Below are 20,246 nucleotides of genomic sequence, written 5' to 3'. Positions count from 1 at the left end.
AAAAAAAAAAAAAAAAAAAAAAATAAATAAATAAATAAATATAAATAAATATAAATAAATATAAATATATATAAATTTATTAATTTATTAATTGGTTAATTAAAAATTTAAATGATCAGAGACAAAAACGGGTAAACCCTAAACCCTAAACCCTAAAACACTAAACCCTAAACCCTAAACCCTTCATACATGCCCTGAATATTCGTGAATAGTTATACATCAAGAAAATAGTGTATAGTATTACTGGTGTATTAAAAATAAGGGTTTAGGGTTTAGGGTTTGAATATAAGTATATAAAATATAATTAATTACCTTTACCAAGTAAAGGAAGAGAGGTAAGAGGAAGAAGAGCAAACCCTACAAAGAATTGGAAGAGAGCTACCCAAAATTGCAAGAAAGATGTATTCATTGCAAACCCTCGGAAGGCTACTTCTTTTACTACATAAGATAAACTGCTTGGCTGCACAAAAAAGAAAAAAAAAAGACATAATTATGTATTTTTTTTTAAGGGTTTAGGGTTTAGGGTTTAGGGTTTGGGTTTAGGGATTTATGGACAGAGGGTTTGGGGTCTAGGGACATATTCTTAGGGTTTAGGGTTTATCATTTAGTGTTTGGGGTTCGGGGATATATAGATAGGGTTTATTAGGGTTTATTAGGGTTTAGGGTTTAGGGTTTAGGGTTTACGAGTATAGATAGAAGAAATAATAAATTAAAAAAAGGAGAATTACTATTATCTTCTTTTGTTGGATGCAATAGGCCGGGACTCTCAACAACTAAAACCCCAAATATTATTACTGCTGCACCTATATGTTGAATTATATTGTACCTAAATATATATACATAAACCCTAAACCCTAAACCCTAAACCCTAAACCCTAAACCCTAAACCCTAAACCCTTGAAATAGAAATGTATATTTGACCTGCTGATGGTCAAATATACAAAATAAAGCCAATGGTCATAAACTTTTATGCTTAAGTTGTACTAAACCCTAAACTCTAAACCCTAAACCCTAAACCCTAAACCCTAGATGACGTACCTCTTGCCAAGCATAAAACGACAAAGAAGAAGCATAACAGGAATGCCTAGCTGAGATAAAACCACTTGTGCCGTCCCTACGATACACCGACCCCACAACCTCATAAACCCTAAACCCTAAACCCTAAACCCTAATTCATTGAAAAACACTAAACTTATTATTGCAAAGCAGCAAACCCTAAGTCCTAAACCCTAAACCCTAAACCCTAAACCCTAAATACCTGAAGTATGGACACCTCCAACAACCGCCATAATACCACAAACACCATCAAGAGAACCCATTAGGGCAAAGTTCTTCTTGGGGAAGCTAAGCACCTCCTGAAGACACCCAAACCCTAAACCCTAAACCCTAAACCCTAAACCCTAATCTGCAAATACCTACTAAAAACATACTCCGTGACACCGGCAGTCTTGAAAGGCAGTGATGCTTCTTTGGTTTGTTGGGGGCTAGCAACACTGTAAATCAGAACCCTAAACCCTAAACCCTAAACCCTAAACCCTAATTACCTGTGACAGTTTGCCAACAAAGTACTGATAAAGACATAAAGCAGCAAAGATGGGTATAAATACAAAATTAGTTAATTGATTTAAAAACCCTGAATAATTGGGCATTTTATCCAACATACGCCTGTATATATCACACAAAACCCTAAACCCTAAACCCTAAACCCTAAACCCTAAACCCTGAAAAAACCATATCTTCATCATACATAGAAAAAAAGATATTTTTTAAAATCCAAACCCAATAAAAGCAAGTAAACCCTAAACCCTAAACCCTAAACCCTCCGTCCCCCTTAATTAATTACTTACTTAAAACTAATTGTATTACCCGTAGAGGAAATAAGAAGACCTGCTGTATATAATATTATTTTTAATTGTCTTTCGTTCTTACGCAAAGAAAACAACAAAAAACGAAGACCTAAGGACGTCCTTCTTATTATTAAATTTATATATGCATGCATGCAATTTATTGCCCTTTCTATCCTCCTCCTACATACCATACTTCGGGGGCCCCACAGGGAGCCCCTTTGCTGGGGGGCCTCTTGGGGGCCCCCATGGGGGCCCCCATACGGACCACCTATGGAGGGGCCCCTATAGGGGCCCTCATTAGATCTTACGTACCCTACATATCTTATCCTTCCCCCTCCTTCCTCTGTGCTGCTAACATCTGAATCATCATCTGTGAGGTGTACGTACACCTCACGATCTGCAGCAGCATAGTGGAAACCAGGGGCTTGAGAGGGGCCCCCACGGGGGGCCCCCCGGTGGCCGCCACGGGGGCCCCTGTGGCTTAGAGAGGCACCTCCCCTGTATCCTCGGGAATTTATCGGGATAACAGAATCATCCATAGATGAACCTCCTTGGGGGCCCCCACCTCTAGGGCCCCCCGCTGTTGCTGCTGCTCTCCCTTTTCTCTCTTGGAGGCCCTTAGAGGGAACTTTGGGAGACTCCTTTGACAAAGAAGAATTATTAAGAGAAGATGAGGGGGCCCCAGGAGGACTGCAGTCGCGACGAGACCCATCGCTAGTAGACAGAGAAGGGGAGGACCCCCCGGCGCTGCCATTGGGGGGCCCCCCTTCCTCATGGCAACCATTGGCTGGGGGGTCCTGAGGAGGGGAAGAGGAGCTCTTAGAGGAGGGAGCCCCTGAAGAGGCCCCTAAAGGGGCCCCTGACGGGGCCCCTGGAGGAGAAGGCATAGGTGGTGCTGTGTATGGTGTTTGGTAGAAGGCTGGGGGGCCCCTGTGTGCGCAGCAGCAGCAGCAGGGGGTTTCGAGGGTACTTGTACCTATGGGGCCCCTTGAATCGCTGCGTAAGTAGAGTATAACTTATTTAAGTCAATAAATGCATAAATAATAAAGAAAGAAGAGCCAAGAAGAGTCCGATTAGGGAAGGAAAGACAAAGAAGAGAAGGTTTGGAGGCACAACACGGTGTGCATGCAAGAGAGAGCAGATATACTTGTGTTGGTGGCAGCTAATTCGCTGCTTAGGATGCCTCAAAGGAATAAATAAACATTTATACGAATGCCTCAAGGCGAACAAACGAAGAAAAAGAGCACAAACATGAATAAGAGTTGTGCGTACACCCAAATATCCTCGTGCAAGCCCGGTGGACACAGCACAGGGGAGTTAGGGGGTCCGCTTTCCAGCGTTTTATGGCCTTTTTTAGTTATTTAAACCCTAAAACAATAATAAAATACAGTCTAATTAAATAAATCGATCTTTTTACGGTCTAATTCAGAAAAAGAGACAATACTGTGCCACTCGTCCTCTCTTAACCTCCGCAGACACCCGCCGAGTCCAGTGGTACCCATTCCTTTCTCGTCGCTTTCTCCTCTTTCTTCTTCTTTTTTCTCATTTTTTCTTCCGTAAAATAACAACAAAAGAAGTGTATTTTTGCCTTCTTCCTTGTAGGGATATAACTAACTACAGTACTTAATGCGAAGCCTTCTTACCTACAACACTAAATGACATAAGAAAGGAAGGCATAGAGAAAGCTATTGGCTAGTGTAATAAAAATACCTTTTCTTCTTATTCACAACATTTACTTTTTCTTCTTCCTTTCGCCTTTTTACACCTCTGCATATAAACAATTCCCTTTACAACTAAATGCGGCCCCCCCACCAACTAAAGAGGGGGCCCACCGAGAAAACTGTCTTATGGGGGCCCCTCCTTGTAACCCGTAATCAGGGGCCTCCAAAGTCATACTATTAGCACCTGTACCTAGTTAGATCCACCTGCTGTCAGGAGTACCCTTAGGGGGGGGCCCCGGGCCTCAGGGGCCCACGGGTACTCTAGTAGGTATAGGATTGTTGTATTGAGCTCCAAAGGGGTAAAAAGCAGTAAAAGGAACACATGTAAGTAGTATAGAGGAGCAGCAGAAAAATGTAGATATATATGTATATATAAATATAAATAAATATAAATGAATACAAATAAAATATAATCATATATATGGCTAGGGAAAGAAAAGAGATTAGAAGGGAAGGTTGTGCCCTCCTCTAAGGGCCCCACTTTTACTGTTCGAAAGAAAGGAGTGGAGACCCCCCTACAGGGGCCCCCACTTCCCCAGGGGCCCCCTCTGCAGGGCCTGCCCCGTCTCCACAAGCCCCCTCAACGGGGCTTCGCCCCTCTCTACTGGCCCCCTCAACAGGGCCTCGCCCATCCGTAGGGGCCCCCTCAACAGGTCCTCGCCCGTCTATAGGGGCCCCCTGTTTAGGGGCCCCCTGTTTAGGGGCCCCCCTAGCTGCAAGAGCAAGAGCAAATGTCTTAGAGAAGAAGGCCTCTAAGTACCCAAGGGCCTCCCATCTATCCGTAGCACAGCGAACAATTGTTGTTTTATTAGCAACATTAAACTTAAACAATAAGTGGTACCGAGGGGGAAGAAATATTAATGCATGCAGGGTATCAATAGGGGGCCCCCGAGGAGGGGGGCCCCCGGAAGGGGCCCCCCATTCATTTGTTGTTGGGGGGCCCTTGCAACCCTCAAGGATCTCTTCATAGGGTACTTGTCCTTCAAAGTATTGATCTACAAACACCTCCTCATATTGAGGATAAAAAGGTTCCTCTTCTTCTTCTGTTGCTGCAGCGTCTCCTGCTGCTGCTGCAGCGTCTCCTGCTGCTGCTGCAGCGTCTCCTGCTGCTGCTGCTGCGTCTCTTGCTGCTTCTGCTGTGGTTTCTGCTGCTGCTGAGTCTCCTGCTGCTGGGGTTTGCTGCTGTCTTTCCTCTATACCAGAATGCTCACGGACACCAGCAGGGGGGCTGTCTGTGGGGCCCCCTGAGAGGTTAGACACCCCAAGAGGGGGGGCCCCCATACAGAAGGGACGGCAAGACCCTGTTGGGGATCCTTCCTCCTTCGCCTCTTGCATAGAGTTGTCCTGCATGCATGCACAGATAGACAGTAGCAGCAGCTGCAGCAGCTGCAGAAGGCGGTGCATGCATCGCATGCAGACACTGCATGCAGACACCGCATGCACACACCTGCATGCAGACACTGCATGCAACCAGTGCATGCAACCACTGCATGCAGCCACTGCATGCAAAAGCCCCACCCTAGAGAAATCGAATTCTTCTGTTTCATCAGGAAGATAATTACTAATTAAAAAAGGTTTTAATGACATCTCTATCATCTGCAGCACCACCTCCCTCTCCACGTCGAGTGTCTGTACACCATGCACACACACACAGACACACACAGACACACACACACACACACACACACACACACACACACACACACACACACACAAACCCTACACACTCAAACCCTAAACCCTAAACCCTAAATTCTAAACCCTAAACCCTAAACCCTAAACCCTAAACCCTAAACCCTAGCGTACCTTTACTGATTTGGCTACGTCTGGTCGCGTCCAAATGGCGTTGAAGAGGATCGCCCTAAATGGCGGAGGTGCGCAGATCTAAAAGCCCCAACATCACACGCATACAGTGCATGCACTGCATGCAGCACAAGCAGTAGCACCCCGCACAAGAGCAGCAGCAGCAGCCCCTAGCAGCAGCAATAGCAGCAGCAGCTATAGGGGATGTTATACTGGTGTCTAACTGGTAAGAATAGGTCTTGAAATGAGACAGAGAAAGGAGACAGAGAACCTGTATAAGTTGTCCCTCGGCTATCCGTAAAATGTGTCTCCACAGAGAATACCGTCGGCTCTGGCTCTATTGGCTCCAACCTAAATATACGCATGCAGGCATGCATGCATGCAGAAAAAAAAAAAAAATAACATGCTGCTTATGTTCTTGCTGCTGCTGCTGCTGCTGCTGCTGCTGCTCGTACTTAAGGATTATTTCATAGTCGAAGGGAAATGCGTCTTCAGCAGCTTTCCTCAGAATTTCTTCTTCTTTGTCTGTTAAGGGGCCCCCCGTTTCATCTTGGGGGCCCCCAGTGGGCCCCCGTCCTTGGGGACCCCAAAGGGGGCATTGCAAAAAGGGTATACATACACTAGAGAGAGGCTGGTAAGAAGGAGAACGAGAGAAGAAAAGCTCTACTGCATACAGGGTACTTAACCAGAAAGGCTTATGGGGCCCCCCAGCAGCAGGGCAGTCTCCTTGAGTGGCTACCTGTATAGATGTGCCGTAGGGGGGCCCCTGACAGACCTCTGGTCCCAAAGGGTTGCAGGGCCCCCCATTGGGTGGCGCCAGGGCCCTTAGACGGAAGGGGAGACACACTGAAAAAGAATGCGAGGCTACAAAGTCATAATACGCCTCTACTGCAGAAGGGGCTCTCAAACTCCCATAGGGGCCCCCAAAACCCTCACAGGGGACTTCTAGTACTTTGGGGGCCCCACCGTAGGTCAGAGCCTGAAGCAGCCAGATAGATAGAAGACGCGCAGCAGCTGACACAAGAACCAACACTGTCACATTCCCAACAGCAGCAGCATCAGCAGCAACAATAGCAGCAGTAGCAACAGCGGTACCTCAATGGCGGCCTCCCCATGGACCTCATCATACACTGCTTGAAAGTAAGCTGTCTCCTTTTCTTCATATAGGGTTTCTTCCTGGGTAGTGCTATGTGAGGCCTGAGGGGCCCCTAGGCCTCCTTCCCAGAGGAATGTGTCGGGGGCCCCCTCTAAGGGGCCCCTAGGGGTAAGAAAGAAAGCTGACTGCTCGTCTTGTAGACCACAGAGGAGTCGTCTCTCTTTTGTAGACTTGAATAGAGACAGAAAGGGTACGAATCCATTAAACCTGTGGGAGACCAGAGACAGCGCCGAGGGTTTAGGGTTTAGGGTTTAGAGTTTGCATGGAACTGTCGCACACAAGAGTTTAAATGAATGTCCAGCTAAAGCCTCCAGAGGAGCGCAGAGTCTGGTTGCACAGACACACAAGGCGGAGCAGCAGCAGCACCGTTTGCTACTGCTGCTGCTGCTGCTGCTGGTCCGCAGCTCACCGATGCTGTGGTGGTGAGACATGCGACAGATAGCGTTCAACAAGCGGTACGAGCTTCTCCCCCCCAGGAGTCAACAAGGCCACTGCAGCAGCAGCAGCAAATGCAGCAGCAGCAAACGCAGCAAATGAGGCAACAAAAGGTCCAGGTGGCCTCGGCAGCACAGACCAGAGCATGACCATCATCATTCGCACCCAGCAGCAGCAGCAGCAGCATATGCACTTAACACCTGCAGCAACCGCACCAGCAGCAACAACAGCCGGAAAGAGAGCAGCAACAACCGCAGCAACAACAGCAGCGGCAACAGCAACTGCAGCAGCAGCAGCATCAGCGTACTGAGAGCACTAGGGCTAGCATTCTTGAGTGCCCTGAGCAGCAGCTGTGCTTCTTGTCTTGTATCGAACCCTCCTGCCCCCATGGCGACAGTTTGCAGGAGACTGACTACTCCTTCACGTACCTCGCTGCTTCCTTTGTGTGTCAGCAGCAGCTGCAGCAGCAGCAGCAACAGCAGCAGAAGCATGGCGGTGCAGGGAAAGTTTGCTTTATTACCTTTAAGAGAAGGTAGAAGGGTAATATGGGTAAGGACAGCTGCTGCAGTTACCTGTTTTGTTGCAGTAAGGAGACAAAGAGCAGCAAGCCAGCTGCGGTGTCTGTCTCCGTTATCTGCTGCTGCTGCAGCAAAACTAAGACGCGTTAATATAGGCAGCAAATGCTGCGGATCTATCGCGGGGTGTACAGACAGCTCAAAGAGGATAGGAGAGAAGCAAACTAAATCCTCTGCTGGCTCTAGTGTATGCAAGAAGTGTGCTAGAGGCAGCAGCAAGGATTGACAGACACAAGACATCGGTACTGCGGCCTCAGCACCAGCAGCACCAGGAGGAGCAGCAGATGCTGCTGCTGCCGCAGTTGCAGCAGCGCGAGAGGCGTGATGCAGCAGCAGCAACACGCTCGGGCCCAACTCTACAGGGTGGCACCTGTACACACAGCAGCAACCAACAACACCGCACCTGCCTCTGTTGCTGCTTCTACTGCTGCTGTTCACGTTGTAGTTCTTGCAGCGGCAGCGGCAGCAGCAGCTGCAGCTGCTGCTACTAAGGAGCACTTGCTGTGGTGTCAATTGAGGGGCGCCTTTGGCATGCATGCATTCATGCATGCATGCATTACCTGAGGTGTTCGCATAGGAATTTATGTAGTTGTGGGGTTGCAAGTTGGGGCTTTAATATACTTCTTAATAAAAATCTAAAGACAAGCGCATGCACCTCGGGGGCCCTCTGTACAGATCGGAACTCATAGAGGACCCCGCATACATCGAATAGGTTAGAGGGGGGCCCCCTGCTGCTCTTGCTGCAGTGCAGTAGCAATGCCTGCAGCAATTGCTCCTTTACTTCTGGAGGATCTGCTGCAGAAGGGCAGAATATTGACGGAGATGTTGCAGCAAATGCAGCAGCAAACCGCGGGTGCTGCTGCAGTGCTAAATACCACCTGCGCATACACCCCAAACCCTTGCATGCAGCGTGTCTCCTAGATGTTATCCCTAAACCCTAAACTAGGGTTTGTAGGACCCGTAGCCCTAGCAATAGAAGCACTGTTCTAAGACAGCACAGGGGGGGTTTTAGGGTTTAGGGTTTAGGGTACCTTATGCAGAGGACGCGGTAATGACATGCAAGGGTTTGATCTAATACAAGTCCTCTTAGCCTCTCTTCTAGCAAGAGGGTTTGGGGCCCCCCCGGAGCTGCGAGGAAGGTACCTCCTGGGGGCCCCTGCAGGGTACCTGTGGGGAGGCCCTCTGCTGCAGCAGGAGTGCCGAGGGCCCCAGCAAGGAGGGCCCATGCATGCAGCAGGTGTAGACGGGAAGACATAACAAGAGGCATTAATGTAGATAAAGAAGAATATGCCGGTAAACAAAGAAGACTGAATAGAGACGCACACATTAGCTGCAGCAGCAGCTGCTATTGCAGCAGCAGCAGCTACTGCAGAAGCAGATGTTATAGGACCAGCAGCAGCAGCTGTTACAGCAGCAGCAGCAGCAGCAGCAGCAGGGGCCCTTACCGGGAAAAGAAAGCAAGATGCATGCAGAGGGAGAGTTGTGCCCAATCGCCATAACCCCATACACCATCTAAGACAAGAGACAGGGTATTCTTTAAGGAAACAGTTAAGGGGCGCAGGAGACGAGGGGGACGCATATACCCATCCGTGCTGCTGCTGCTGCTGCAGCAACAGTTAGTGCTGCTGCAGCTGCTGCTGCTTCCAGTGAGGGTTATGGCCGGGAGGGGGACAGGAGACACCCCAACAAAAGGGACTGAGGACGCAACGCATGCAACACAAATCCAGTAATTGTTAGGTGCTACCGCTATCATCAGCAGCAGCTACTGCTGCTGATGATGATCAGACTGCCGCTGCTGCTGCTGTTGCTGCTGCTGGAGGGTCTTGAGGCAGCCGCATAGTTCTACCTACTTGTATAATGGAGGTTTCCTGGGAAAGTTCCTTGCACGTGACCCATTGTTCCTCCGGGGTGCCCCCAGGGGGCCCCCTGCATTGACAAGGCATCCTGCGTGCCTGTCTTAAGCCAAGATCCCAATTCTTGCTCGTCTCCTTCTGTAGGGGCAGGAGGGAAGGAAGAAGAGACAGCATCTTGAGTGTCTAGTGAGGTGTCTTCTTGAGTAAGAGTATTTGCTGCTAGCTGTCTCCTTTGTGTCTCCTCCCTCGCTAGCTGCCCCTCACACACTGTCCCTTCACAGTAATGACGGATACACCGCAGCAGCAGCATGGCGGGGGCGTCTGCTGCACCCCATGTTGCTTCTCGTTGTACAATATCCGTTAGAAAGAAGGGGCCATCAGGGGCCCCCAAGGGACTAATAGGGGGGCACCCAGAGGGGCCCCCAGGCGGTACCCCCCAGGATGCAGCCGAGCCAAACTGAAGGGGCCCCACGCCTGTAACAGTAGAAGGGTCTCCAAATCCATCACTACCCAAGAAAGGAGACAGTAGACCTGAGGAGACAGCAGCAGCAGCAGCAACAGCAGCAACAGCAACAGGGGATAGAAAAGGACTGTATCCGTGCAACATTGAATGTTATGAATGTCTGTTGCTACGCCACAAGAAGGAGACAGTTGGTTGTTGTTAATAAAAGTGTCTCCTTTGCCTCTTTTGTCCCCTTTGTGTCCTTTGTCTCCTTTTACCTGGAAAGGTGAGCTCGAGTTCCTCAAGACAGATGCATGCATAAGAACGAATAGGTTGTGGTGCTGCTGCAGTGTTGCTGGCAGCAAGTGCATGCAGCAGCCCCACAAGTCTCTGCAGCCACTGAGGAGACACAAGGAGACAATTAATAGTTGTAGCTATAGATACCCATGTCTGTAGGGATAATAAACGTGATAAGACAGAGAAGGGACGAGGGAAGAATATTCCTGCATCTAGAGGAGACAGCGTCTCTTTTGTCTCTAAGCCACGAGGTAAAGGATAACCCCAAGATCTTTTGCTGCTCCTGCTGCTCCTGCTGCTGCTGCTGTTGCTGTTGCTGTTGCTGTTTTTCTTGCTGCTGCTGTTGGCAGCCGGAGCAGGGGGGTCAGGAGACGCAGATAAATCGCTACGGCTTGGAGGCGGACTACCAGGAGAAGAACTGTCTATGGAGGCACGAGAGGAAGTCACTTGCTGCTGCTGCTGCTGCTGCTGCTGTTCTTGTTGCTGCTGTTGTTGCTGCTGCAAACCCGAAAGAGGCTTTAAACTTCCTGATTGAGGAGGAGCAGCAGATGCACCCGTAAGGTCTGCTTCTGTTGCTGCTGCCAGTGCTGCAGCAGCTGCTGCTGCTGTTGCTTCTGCTGCATGCAGTGTATTCCCTCCTTCGTCCGTGTGCGGTTCAAGTGGCCCCTCTGTGGGGCCCCCGTCTGGGGGCCCCCCTCCCGTCTGTGGCTGGGTTCCCCCACCTGGTGCCCCCTGTTGCTGCTGTTGCTGTTGTTGTTGTGTTTGTTTGTCTTTCCCTTCTGCTGTCTCTCCTGCTGCACCTTTTCTCCGAACATTTCCTCCTCTTCCTCTCCCTTTAAATCTAAATGAACTACAATTACATACAACAGCATCTAATACAACAAATGCTGCATGCAACCTCTGTGTATCATACAAAAGATATTCGCAATTTGCCTCTAATGTCTGCAAAGCAGACAAACGAGATCTATCATTCTTTGCTAATACAATTGAACATAATAAATGATCTAATTGACCTCCACCCACAAAAGGGCCCCCAGGGGGGCCCCTCTGGTGGGAGCCCCCGGAGGGGCCCCCATTGGGACTGTTCTCAGGGAATCTCCTGGGTTGAAGTCCTTGGGCGACCCCAGCGGGGCCCACAGAAGAGGATAGTGCGAAATCAGGGGCCCCCGAATTATATACACCAGAGACACGTCTCGTGCAACTGGTCGAGGGGCGCCTCCCACCTATGGGACGGGGAACAACAGCCCTCTCTGTCTCGTACACACTGGGCTCGTAAAGGGGCCCGGGGCCCCCAGAGAGAGCGAAGGGGTTCATGGGCACTCAACAAGGTTCAGTCTCGAAGGTGTTGGGGGCCCCCGGGGGGCCCCAAAGACGTAGCTCTTTTGCTGCTATATGTGCCTATGGCAGCTCATTTGATGCAATTTTGGAAATAAAAATTTAAATAAATGTATTATATTTATCAAAGGATCGAAAAAATGCAAAAAGAAGAATGGATAATCACCAGCGCCAACACCTGCGCACGGGGCCCCTCCGCCGACACACACACACACCAGGACTCGGTCAAGGGCCCCTCTACCAAGGGGCCCACTTGGGGGGCCCCCCCAGGGGCCCTTTCGGTTTTCAGTTGATGTTATTCAGATGGGTTAATGCTTCACCTGAAGGGGTCCTGAATGCTAAACCCTAGACCGTAAACCGTAAACCCTAAACCCTAGACCGTCGGGCTATTGTGCGTATGGAAGTACGCCCTCTGGGTGTTTTGCTTCTTACTCTTGCTGTGGTCCCATGTTGTTATTGAGTTATTCAATTTATTTAGATGCTATTTATATTCTATTTTACCCATTTAAGGATAAAATAGGTGAGGATCGGCATCTAGGCTGTGAAGGGAGGGGCAAAGATAGAAGAGACGTCGAAGAGGAGAAGCAGCACACAACCACCAATAGAAGTCCGTCACTTTTTGGGGCTTGAAACGCATGCATGCACGCATGCATCCGTACATGCATGCATGCATACATGCATGCATGCGCTGGCTGCAGCAGCTGCTTTGGGGCTTCCCACTAATATAACAATATTCTCTACTACGTCTTATACTGCATGCAACAATGGAGGAGAAGGAGGAGAAGAAATCTTTTTTTAGTATTAAAGATATGTTATGTCCGGGGGTGTACAGACACCTCGAGTTGCATTGCCCTTATGATTCTTCTTCTTTTTCCTCATTTGAATCTTTTTTAAGTTTTCTCCTTAAACCCCCTCCTCTTATTTCTTTACGTGTTAATACACTCAGGTGTACAGACACCGCAGCAGCACTAAAGGAGGCAGAGGCATATACAGGACTAAAGGGATACATACACCCCAACTTCCCCGATCTACTCATCTTCCCTTGGCCGCACCCTGCTGCCTTAGCACCTGCTGCTGCAGCACCTGCTGCAGCATTAAGGGAGAAGGACAGAGGAGGTGCTCTTCCTGCTGCAGCTGCTGCTGCGGAGTCTTCATCTCCTGTATCCTCCTCTCTACAAGACGTTGAGCAGCTGCCTACCTCATCGGGGGGGCCCCCTTCTCCTAGCGAGGGGCCCCCCATGATACTTGTGGGGCCCCGTTGCGGGCAGTCTGTGCTGCGTGGCTCTCATGTATTTTGTCGGGGTGTATTGGCAGCAGAGAGGGGAATAAAAAAGGGTTTTACGGTGTCTGTATGGGTAGTGCCTCGTCCCTTTCGTTTAAGCAGCAGCAGTAGCAGCAGCAGTAGCAGCAGCAGCAGCAGCAGCAATGCAACAGCAGCAGATACAGCAGCAGGACCTTCTGCTGCTGCAACTGCTGCTGCTTCTGCTGCACGCATGCGCATCCTTTCTATCCTTAGGGGAGCATATATAGAAGAAGAGGATAAAGAAGAAATAAAGAAATGGGGTATTTGTTGCGGTAAAGGTATACTAGAGCAACCACTAAAAGATGTATTTAATATAGGGGAAGGAATTGCTATAAGAATGGAGGTGTACGTACACCCCAATAGACACAAAATAGATATACACACTGTCTTGTATATACACTACAAACAAGTCTTGCTGCTGTTTGGTTGTCTGCGTCTCTAGTCAGTGCTGCTGCTTGCATGCATGCATGCACGTGGAGTTGACGGGCAGTCGAACTTTATACGTGATGCGCAGCCCTTATAGTCATTTCTGCAGCAGCAGCCTCCTAGCAGCAGCAACAGCAACAGTAGCAGCAGTAGCAGTCTTTTAGCTGTCATTGCCTGCATGCGTGTCTGCTCATATATCCCATTAGTATATAAAATCGTATATATAATTTTTGTATATATAATTTTTGTACACATTTACTTATTTATTTATTTATTTAGTTATTTATTTGTTTATTTATGTGTGTGTCTGCTGCAGGTCTTGCAATTTATCAGGTTTACCTGTGTCCTTAATAGCGCAGCAGATTCCTTCTATGTTTGTTTCTTATGTATTGTCCCCTAAGGAAGGAGAGAGAATAATAGATATGTGTGCTGCTCCTGGTCATAAGACATCGCATATAGCAGCATTAATGAATAATAAAGGGTATATAGTAGCAGTAGAGAGGAGTGGTAAAAGAGCAAAAGAAACAAGGGAATTATTAGATAAACTTGGGGCTGGTATAGTAGAAGTAGTGCATGCAGATAGTACAAAAGCACAATGGATATGCTCCTTAGGTGCAGCAAATACTCTTAATGGTATATTCGATAGAGTATTAGCTGATGTACCTTGTAGCGGATTAGGACTAAGACCACGTCTTATAGGAGATGATATAGATATACATTCTCTTGCTGCTGTTGCTGCCTATCAAAGAAAATTCCTTCTTAGGGGGTGCAATTTCCTTAAAGAAAAAGGCATACTTGTATACTCTACTTGCTCAATTACATGGGCAGAGAATGAAGAAAATGTTCTATGGGCGACACAGCATCTCCCTCTAGTATTAACAACGCCTACACCCTTCTTCTACCCTCTGCAGCAGCAACAACAACAACAACAACAGCAGCAGCAGCAGCAGCAGCAGCAGCAAATACCCCAAATACGCACACAACGTTTCTGTCCAAGTGGACTGACTATCGGTTTTTTTATTGCAAAGTTCGAAAAAATAAATTCGAAAATTCTCACAGAGGAAGAGGTGGGATTAACATAAGACGAAGAGAGAGAGAGGGAGGAAGAGAGAGAGAGGGAGGAAGAGAGAGAGAGAGAGAGAGTCGTTCTTTTTTTGTTTCTTTCTTTCTTTTTCCCTCAGTATCTCTCTCTCTTTATTTCCATTACTCTCTTTCTTTAACTCCTTTTCTTCCTTCCTCTCACTTTTTGTCTATGTTCCATTTTCCCTTTTTCTCTCTCCGTGCACTTTTCTCAGGTGCATAACTATAAAAATTAACCTTTTGGTTCTATAAAAACTAAAAATGATCAATCTGCATTAAGAGGCTCAATCAGGAGAACCAGCAGCAGCTGCTGCTGCTCCTACTGCAGCTGCTGCTGCAGGCACAATTTTGCTGCTGGCTTCAAGGTCCAACCACGGCTTCCCTACGTCGCTATATACTGCCTGCACCTGCTGAATGCATGCACAGCGTTCGCTGGGGCTTTAGATGGCCCTCCTCGGGGTGTCTTGTTTTTTTAGTTAGAGACGAATCAGGATTGACAAAATAAATGCAGAGTGCATACAGCCCAGAGAAGGGCCATTGAACAAAGATGCACAAACAAACCCATGACAAAAAAAACTCCCTAAACACTAAACGCTGACGATGGACTGTGCCTATTTGCTGCTAAAGGCTGCTGTTAGACTGCTTCTGTGACCTTTGGAAGAGACGCAGCAATGGGGACTGTCTCCTCGAGGTGTTCCTGAGTCGCAATGCCTCTAAACTGCGCATAGGCTGCGCCAACTGCCACCATGGAGCAGAAGATGTGGATGCCGGTGAATACGATCCAGTAGATGCTGAAGAAGCTGAAGAAGACTGCGAGAACAGAGGCAATGGCGAGGAAGAAAGAGACGGTGAAGGATAACACCGTTAGACTCGCCAGGGTTTTCTGCATGCATGCAGGGAGGGTCACGAGAAAACCTAAAATGCTGCCAATAAGGGCAAAGGAATTCGTAGCAGTTATCAAAGAAAGCGCTGTGGGGTACGTAGGGCTGCTGGCGGGCTGTCCTGTTTGCGTCATTAGATAAACAGAGAGAGCTGCATACAACAGAGTCAATATACGAAGGCCCACGTTCCTCCTCTGCCCTGGGAACTCCAGTTTCTTCGGTACCACAGAACTTGACTCCATCTTGAGCTGTATATAGCAGACACTCGGGATAACAACAATTATTAAACTGGCGGGGTGCCTGTGAGCTAGCGACAGGGCGCAGAAGGCAAAGGACGAGGAACTCCTGAAAAACATCAAGGAAGGAGAAACCAAGAGAGTAAACAATACAATAGTAAAAAAGAATTAATAATAATTTAACTCTGGGTTTTATTTTTATGCACTGGGGTCTTATTCAACTTACTGGCGGTGACAACTGTAGTTCGGTTTTATCGTCTAACAAAACGCAGGTCACCCTCGATGCAGAGATGTGTGCGTAGAGCAGAGGAGTATTGCAGCCCAAAACAGAGAAATTGCAAGCAGAACAAAAATGAACAGCAAAATAAACTAAAGGTATTTCTATGTCTTAAACAAAGATGTGCAGCCATACACGAAATGCTGTAGCCCGCGAGCCAGCGAGGATGGACCGCTGCCGACAGCAGCAGCAGCAGCTCAGAGCGTCTGCTTGCTTATCTAACTAGCTCTTAGGCATACATCAAAGGAGTATTTAATTGCTCAGATGAATGCAGCATGCAATTTACTTAAAGTATTTGATGTTTTCCCTCAACAAATCACTTAACACTCGGCAACCCCCTTGCCCTTTATGCCCTCCAACTCGCCAATCCTCCTGCTAAAACACTCGGGAGCTTCAAGTTATATAGACATCGTAGATTCAAATACATATAACTGTATCACCATCCCCGATAATGTTTTGAAAACTATTCCAACATGGGGCCATGCTCACTACCCGGCTCACATGAGGCGCCCATACAGACACAGAAGGCATAGGGAGCCTCTCTCCCCCTATACTACTTTGGCTGCATACACGCGAGACAGCTAGGGAGCTACCTGCATGCAATACAGCTAGCAAGAAGCAAACAGACTCGCGCTACCCAGCCCTTGACGCCATTTGGTTCAAATCGTGTAAAGTCAATAGCAACAAAGAAATGCGACCCCTGCGGGTACAAGAAGCTGCCAATACCGCCAAGAAAAACGCAACAACTAACTATGTGGCCTGCAGGGGCTACAGCACCGCAATACAGCACATCATATCAGCAGCGCACAAATTCAACGGCATGGTAACACAGCCCCCAGGCAGCGTGCTAGCCCTATAGCTGGCGGTATTTTCAGCTGGTATGCGGTGGTAGACACCTAGTGTGTTGAAGGTGTATCTACAGTATGTTGGGGGCAAATGACGGGTACTTATGCCGCCGCTGCCGCCTCTCGGTAAGAATAAATAAGCCACCACCAAGTCCTATATATATTGGTCAAACAATATGGAGCTTTCGAACTTGAATATCGATTTAAGCACGCTTTTTTCTCCTCTCCCAAATCTTTCTGAAGATGCGAGCGGCTCCTTCAGCTGAAAGCCGCTGTTCTCTATCCGGCTCCAGGAGGCCCTGCACAAGAGTCCTCCACTCCGAAGAGATGCCTGTTGCCTGCAGGCGTTCTGCCAGTTCATCTTGAGTAATGGCCCCAGTAGTTATTCCTTCTCTGAATTCGCTGTCAAGTTCTTCTCCCGTGAACAGCTCAAATAATAGAACTCCTAGACTCCACATATCGTTCTTTTCATGCGTGAAGGCAGGCATATCTTGTCGGAAAGAAGCAAAAAAGTCGGCAACAAGCTTGGGATCAGCGTAGTGGGGGTCTAGGCTGTCTCTTCTGGTAAGGGCTTCTCCTATTTGCTTCAGTGTCTCCAGTCCCCCTAAGAGGACGGTGCCTTGCTGGTTAATGAAAAGGTTCCTCCAGGATAGCCCATTGTGACAGACTCCCGCTTGGTGGAGGTGGAGAGCCTGCAGCACGAGCCGAGTAGCTATGTAGGCTTTAGCCTGCAGCGCCTGGGGGGATCTCTGGTATTGCAAGGAGAATGCAAGAGGTAGCAAGTGCGACACGAGCCGTTCGTATACCTCAACCCGCTGAAATATCGTCATTCTTCCATCTCGATGGTTGGGGTCTGCCGTTACAAGGGCTCCAACGTGGTCAGCAATGAGCAGACCTCTCGTCGTCGTTCCACAGGATACACTGTCGTCTCCGCAGGCTAGCACGAGGGCTCTTGTTTCCATTGCAATTTCAACCCACCTATTAGTGACTTCTATTGACAGCTGCCTATCATCATCTGCTACAGCCAAATGCAGACGCAGGGTGACGAAACGGCCGCTCGCCTCGTCATACGCCTCCACATATAAACTTGATACACCCGAACCCACAATACGGTTTATCCGCACTGGATCTATAAAGGAGACGGGATTCACAGCCCTCCCCAGTGGCATCATGTTTCCCAGCTGCACCTCTAAACCCACAAGCTCACTGGACCGTCCCATTGTTAGGGTCTCTGCTACCGCAGCAGCAAGATCCCGCTCCTGAGGAGTTGGGAGGGAATCCACATTCTCAAATCCAACTCCTGAACAAACCTTTGTTGCAAGCTCCACCAAAAACCGACGGGCAGCAACTCCCTCTGGGGATGTGTCCGCCTCCTCCGTCCGGGGTAAATGCCACTCCGCAGCAGGAGCCATCCAATTCGCGTGGGGGAACTCACGATATCCAGACGTCTCCCTGTCTCCAAATCCTACTGGAGATTCATCAAATCCTAGAATGGACTCAGCACCATTCAGAGCTCCGACGGACTCCTGTCCTGCCCCGTATGCCGCGCCGGTAACAGAGTCTCGGCTGCGTAGAGGTGCTGGCTGCTTCTCATTACGCCTCTTTGTTTTGCCACCTGTAGGCATAGCTTCACCGGGTGTCTTTGTAGACACCTTGAGCACGTCATTCGCTCTGCGATGAGCTACGCCGACTGCCGTTAAGGTGAGCAGCAGAGTCAGGATGGCTGTCCACTTGCCTGACCATCTATGCCGGCTGGGTATGACTAAAGATGAAAGCGAAGAGTTGGATTCGCCACCTACAGGCAACTCAACAGAGCCTTGTTGCTTCCCTGTACCATGCAGCTCCAAGCCGCGATCGGGATGGGGAGGGACTCCCCCAAGCTGCCCCCACATTGCCTCGCCTTGAGTCTCGTGCATCGTCTATACTCTGAGGACCTGGCAGTATCTCTCAATCACTGGGAATAAGCAGTGGAGGGCAGCAACAGAGACAGCAGCAGCAGCGCAGGGTCGTGAGGTCACACGGGAGTCCGAAGTGAGCTGAGGACCCGTTCTAATGCGGCCTCCTGCATTCCCTAAACCTTCCCTACATATGCTTAAATATGCACCTTGCTTGTTATAAATTCAAAAAAGGAAGAGGCATTCTTCAGAAGGTCTGGGCTTCAGGCTGTGTCTTTTCGAACGAATTTAACGAGCCACAAGGCAACCGCTGGAATTCCCCGGAGAAGGCAACACAAGTGAGGAATGGTTGGATCAAATAACTGATTATTTTAAACATTCAAATTTCAACTTCGAATAAATAAATAGTGGCGAGATGCCGTGAACCCTGCAACAGAACAAGATGCGAGGGCGAGACAACGGGTTGCGGGGGGAGGGGCTGTTGGCCTCAACACGGAGAAAGTGATCGAGCGACAATCGATTTGAGGTTGAGACACCACAACTCGTGGGGATGCAATAATTATAAAGCAACACAACTCCATCGTCTTCGTCCGTATTTACGAGCCTATGTGGAAAATACAGGATAATCCCTCGTGAGAAACGCACTCCGTGCACGGGCATCTTTCGCTCCCGATGGAACTGAGCCCGTGCCAGTACCGGGTAAACGAAGGCCAAGAATAATCAATTGCACATTCAAGCCGGGAGCAAAAATGCCGAAGAGTAATATGCAGAAGCAGACGAAGGAACAAAGAATGGGACACGTCCAAACACCGTGCGATACCTTGGCGAATCACAGAAATCCCTAAGCAGAGCTCCCTCAAAATTAGTAGAGGACCACCAAGACCTGCAAAGACTCAAAGACAACATGAAATCCCAAAGTCATGTGGCGGATCCTTAGTTTAGCGGCGTCATTCGCACAGTGGCACACCTGCCACATGCTCAAACCAAGTTAAGCTGGAGCGAGGCGTCCTAGGCATGTCGAGGCAAGGGTATGTGGGTCAAGTACAACGTGCGGCGAGGATCCTGGACCTCAGCTAAAGACCCACCCTAGAGGCAGAGTGTTCTGCCAACCGTCGCGTACGGTGTGCCACTGACTCACCGTAGCACCAGATACGCAGTCCCGGAGGCGGGAAGATTGCAACTGGTAGCCCTAGCTATTAGAAACCAGCCACTATCTGCACCCTATATCCAGTAGGGTTAGCACCCCGTGACCAATAGGCGTTTCGGCTGTTGCATCGTCACTTCTCATGACTACACTGCTCAGAGCCTTGCGTTCACAGGCCGGCTCCACTGCAACTCGTTGTACTCCTTGGGTATCACCGAAGTCTTGCGTTGCAGACATATGCGCATGAAGTCAAAGACTGAATTAGAAATCCGTCGTATTACCATGCTACACGAGTTCTGTTTTGGATGTAGCAACGACGAGATAATCCTCTGCATAACCACCAGAGTTCTTCGCTCAAGGGAGGGAACCCTGCATGCAATTTCTGTCAAGCAGAAGAGTAGGCTGACGTGTAAACAGACAAAGCATCACGACAACCAGAGTCGCACTTGATCCCGTTTATGCCAATCTGTAGCACTTTTTCCAGTTAAGCAGCATAAAAGCACTGTAGCTTTGAAAGTAGCGGTCGCATGTGGTGTTTGCCTTAGTTGTTGCACCAAAAGTGGTTTGCTGCTTGCGTTCTACGCTGTAGACGCGGGAACGAGACTGTAGGGCAGCCTAACGCGCCTATATGCACTTCATATAGGCCATTCCGCTGATGGAAGATCCTTGCGTGCTTCACTCCCCACACCTACACT

At 48.8% G+C, this 20,246-nt stretch overlaps 3 protein-coding genes across 3 annotated transcripts in view; all 3 read right to left on the bottom strand.

The window, feature by feature from the left end:
- EMWEY_00023190 (hypothetical protein, conserved) overlaps positions 1-2,734 on the bottom strand; it is a gene marked incomplete at both ends in the record, with an annotated part of 4,613 nt that extends 1,879 nt beyond the window's left edge. The window contains 5 exons of the mRNA XM_013477948.1: positions 729-826; positions 1,039-1,114; positions 1,259-1,355; positions 1,545-1,665; positions 2,160-2,734. Coding sequence (XP_013333402.1) covers positions 729-826; positions 1,039-1,114; positions 1,259-1,355; positions 1,545-1,665; positions 2,160-2,734 — 967 coding nt within the window. The remainder of the gene's footprint in view (positions 1-728; positions 827-1,038; positions 1,115-1,258; positions 1,356-1,544; positions 1,666-2,159) is intronic.
- A 1,317-nt stretch (positions 2,735-4,051) lies between these two features.
- On the bottom strand, positions 4,052-11,443 carry EMWEY_00023180 (hypothetical protein, conserved; the record flags this gene model as incomplete). Its single annotated transcript, XM_013477947.1, has 12 exons — positions 4,052-4,912; positions 5,087-5,197; positions 5,375-5,452; positions 5,596-5,722; positions 5,827-6,350; positions 6,467-6,734; positions 6,937-7,018; positions 7,483-7,907; positions 8,098-8,415; positions 8,983-9,232; positions 9,388-9,921; positions 10,111-11,443. 12 exons carry the CDS (start codon positions 11,441-11,443, stop codon positions 4,052-4,054), a joined length of 4,911 nt encoding a protein of 1,636 aa, XP_013333401.1.
- A 3,464-nt stretch (positions 11,444-14,907) lies between these two features.
- On the bottom strand, positions 14,908-18,428 carry EMWEY_00023170 (hypothetical protein, conserved; the record flags this gene model as incomplete). The annotated part of the gene is made up of 4 exons (XM_013477946.1): positions 14,908-15,156; positions 15,314-15,499; positions 15,617-15,648; positions 16,724-18,428. 4 exons carry the CDS (start codon positions 18,426-18,428, stop codon positions 14,908-14,910), a joined length of 2,172 nt encoding a protein of 723 aa, XP_013333400.1.
- Positions 18,429-20,246: the final 1,818 nt, after the last annotated feature.

This window comes from Eimeria maxima, genomic scaffold, assembly GCF_000499605.1.
Source record: "Eimeria maxima Weybridge genomic scaffold, Emw_scaff231, whole genome shotgun sequence".
Classification (NCBI taxonomy): domain Eukaryota; phylum Apicomplexa; class Conoidasida; order Eucoccidiorida; family Eimeriidae; genus Eimeria; species Eimeria maxima.
Note: the sequence above shows the minus strand (reverse complement) of the source record. Positions and strands in the feature narration are given on the sequence as shown.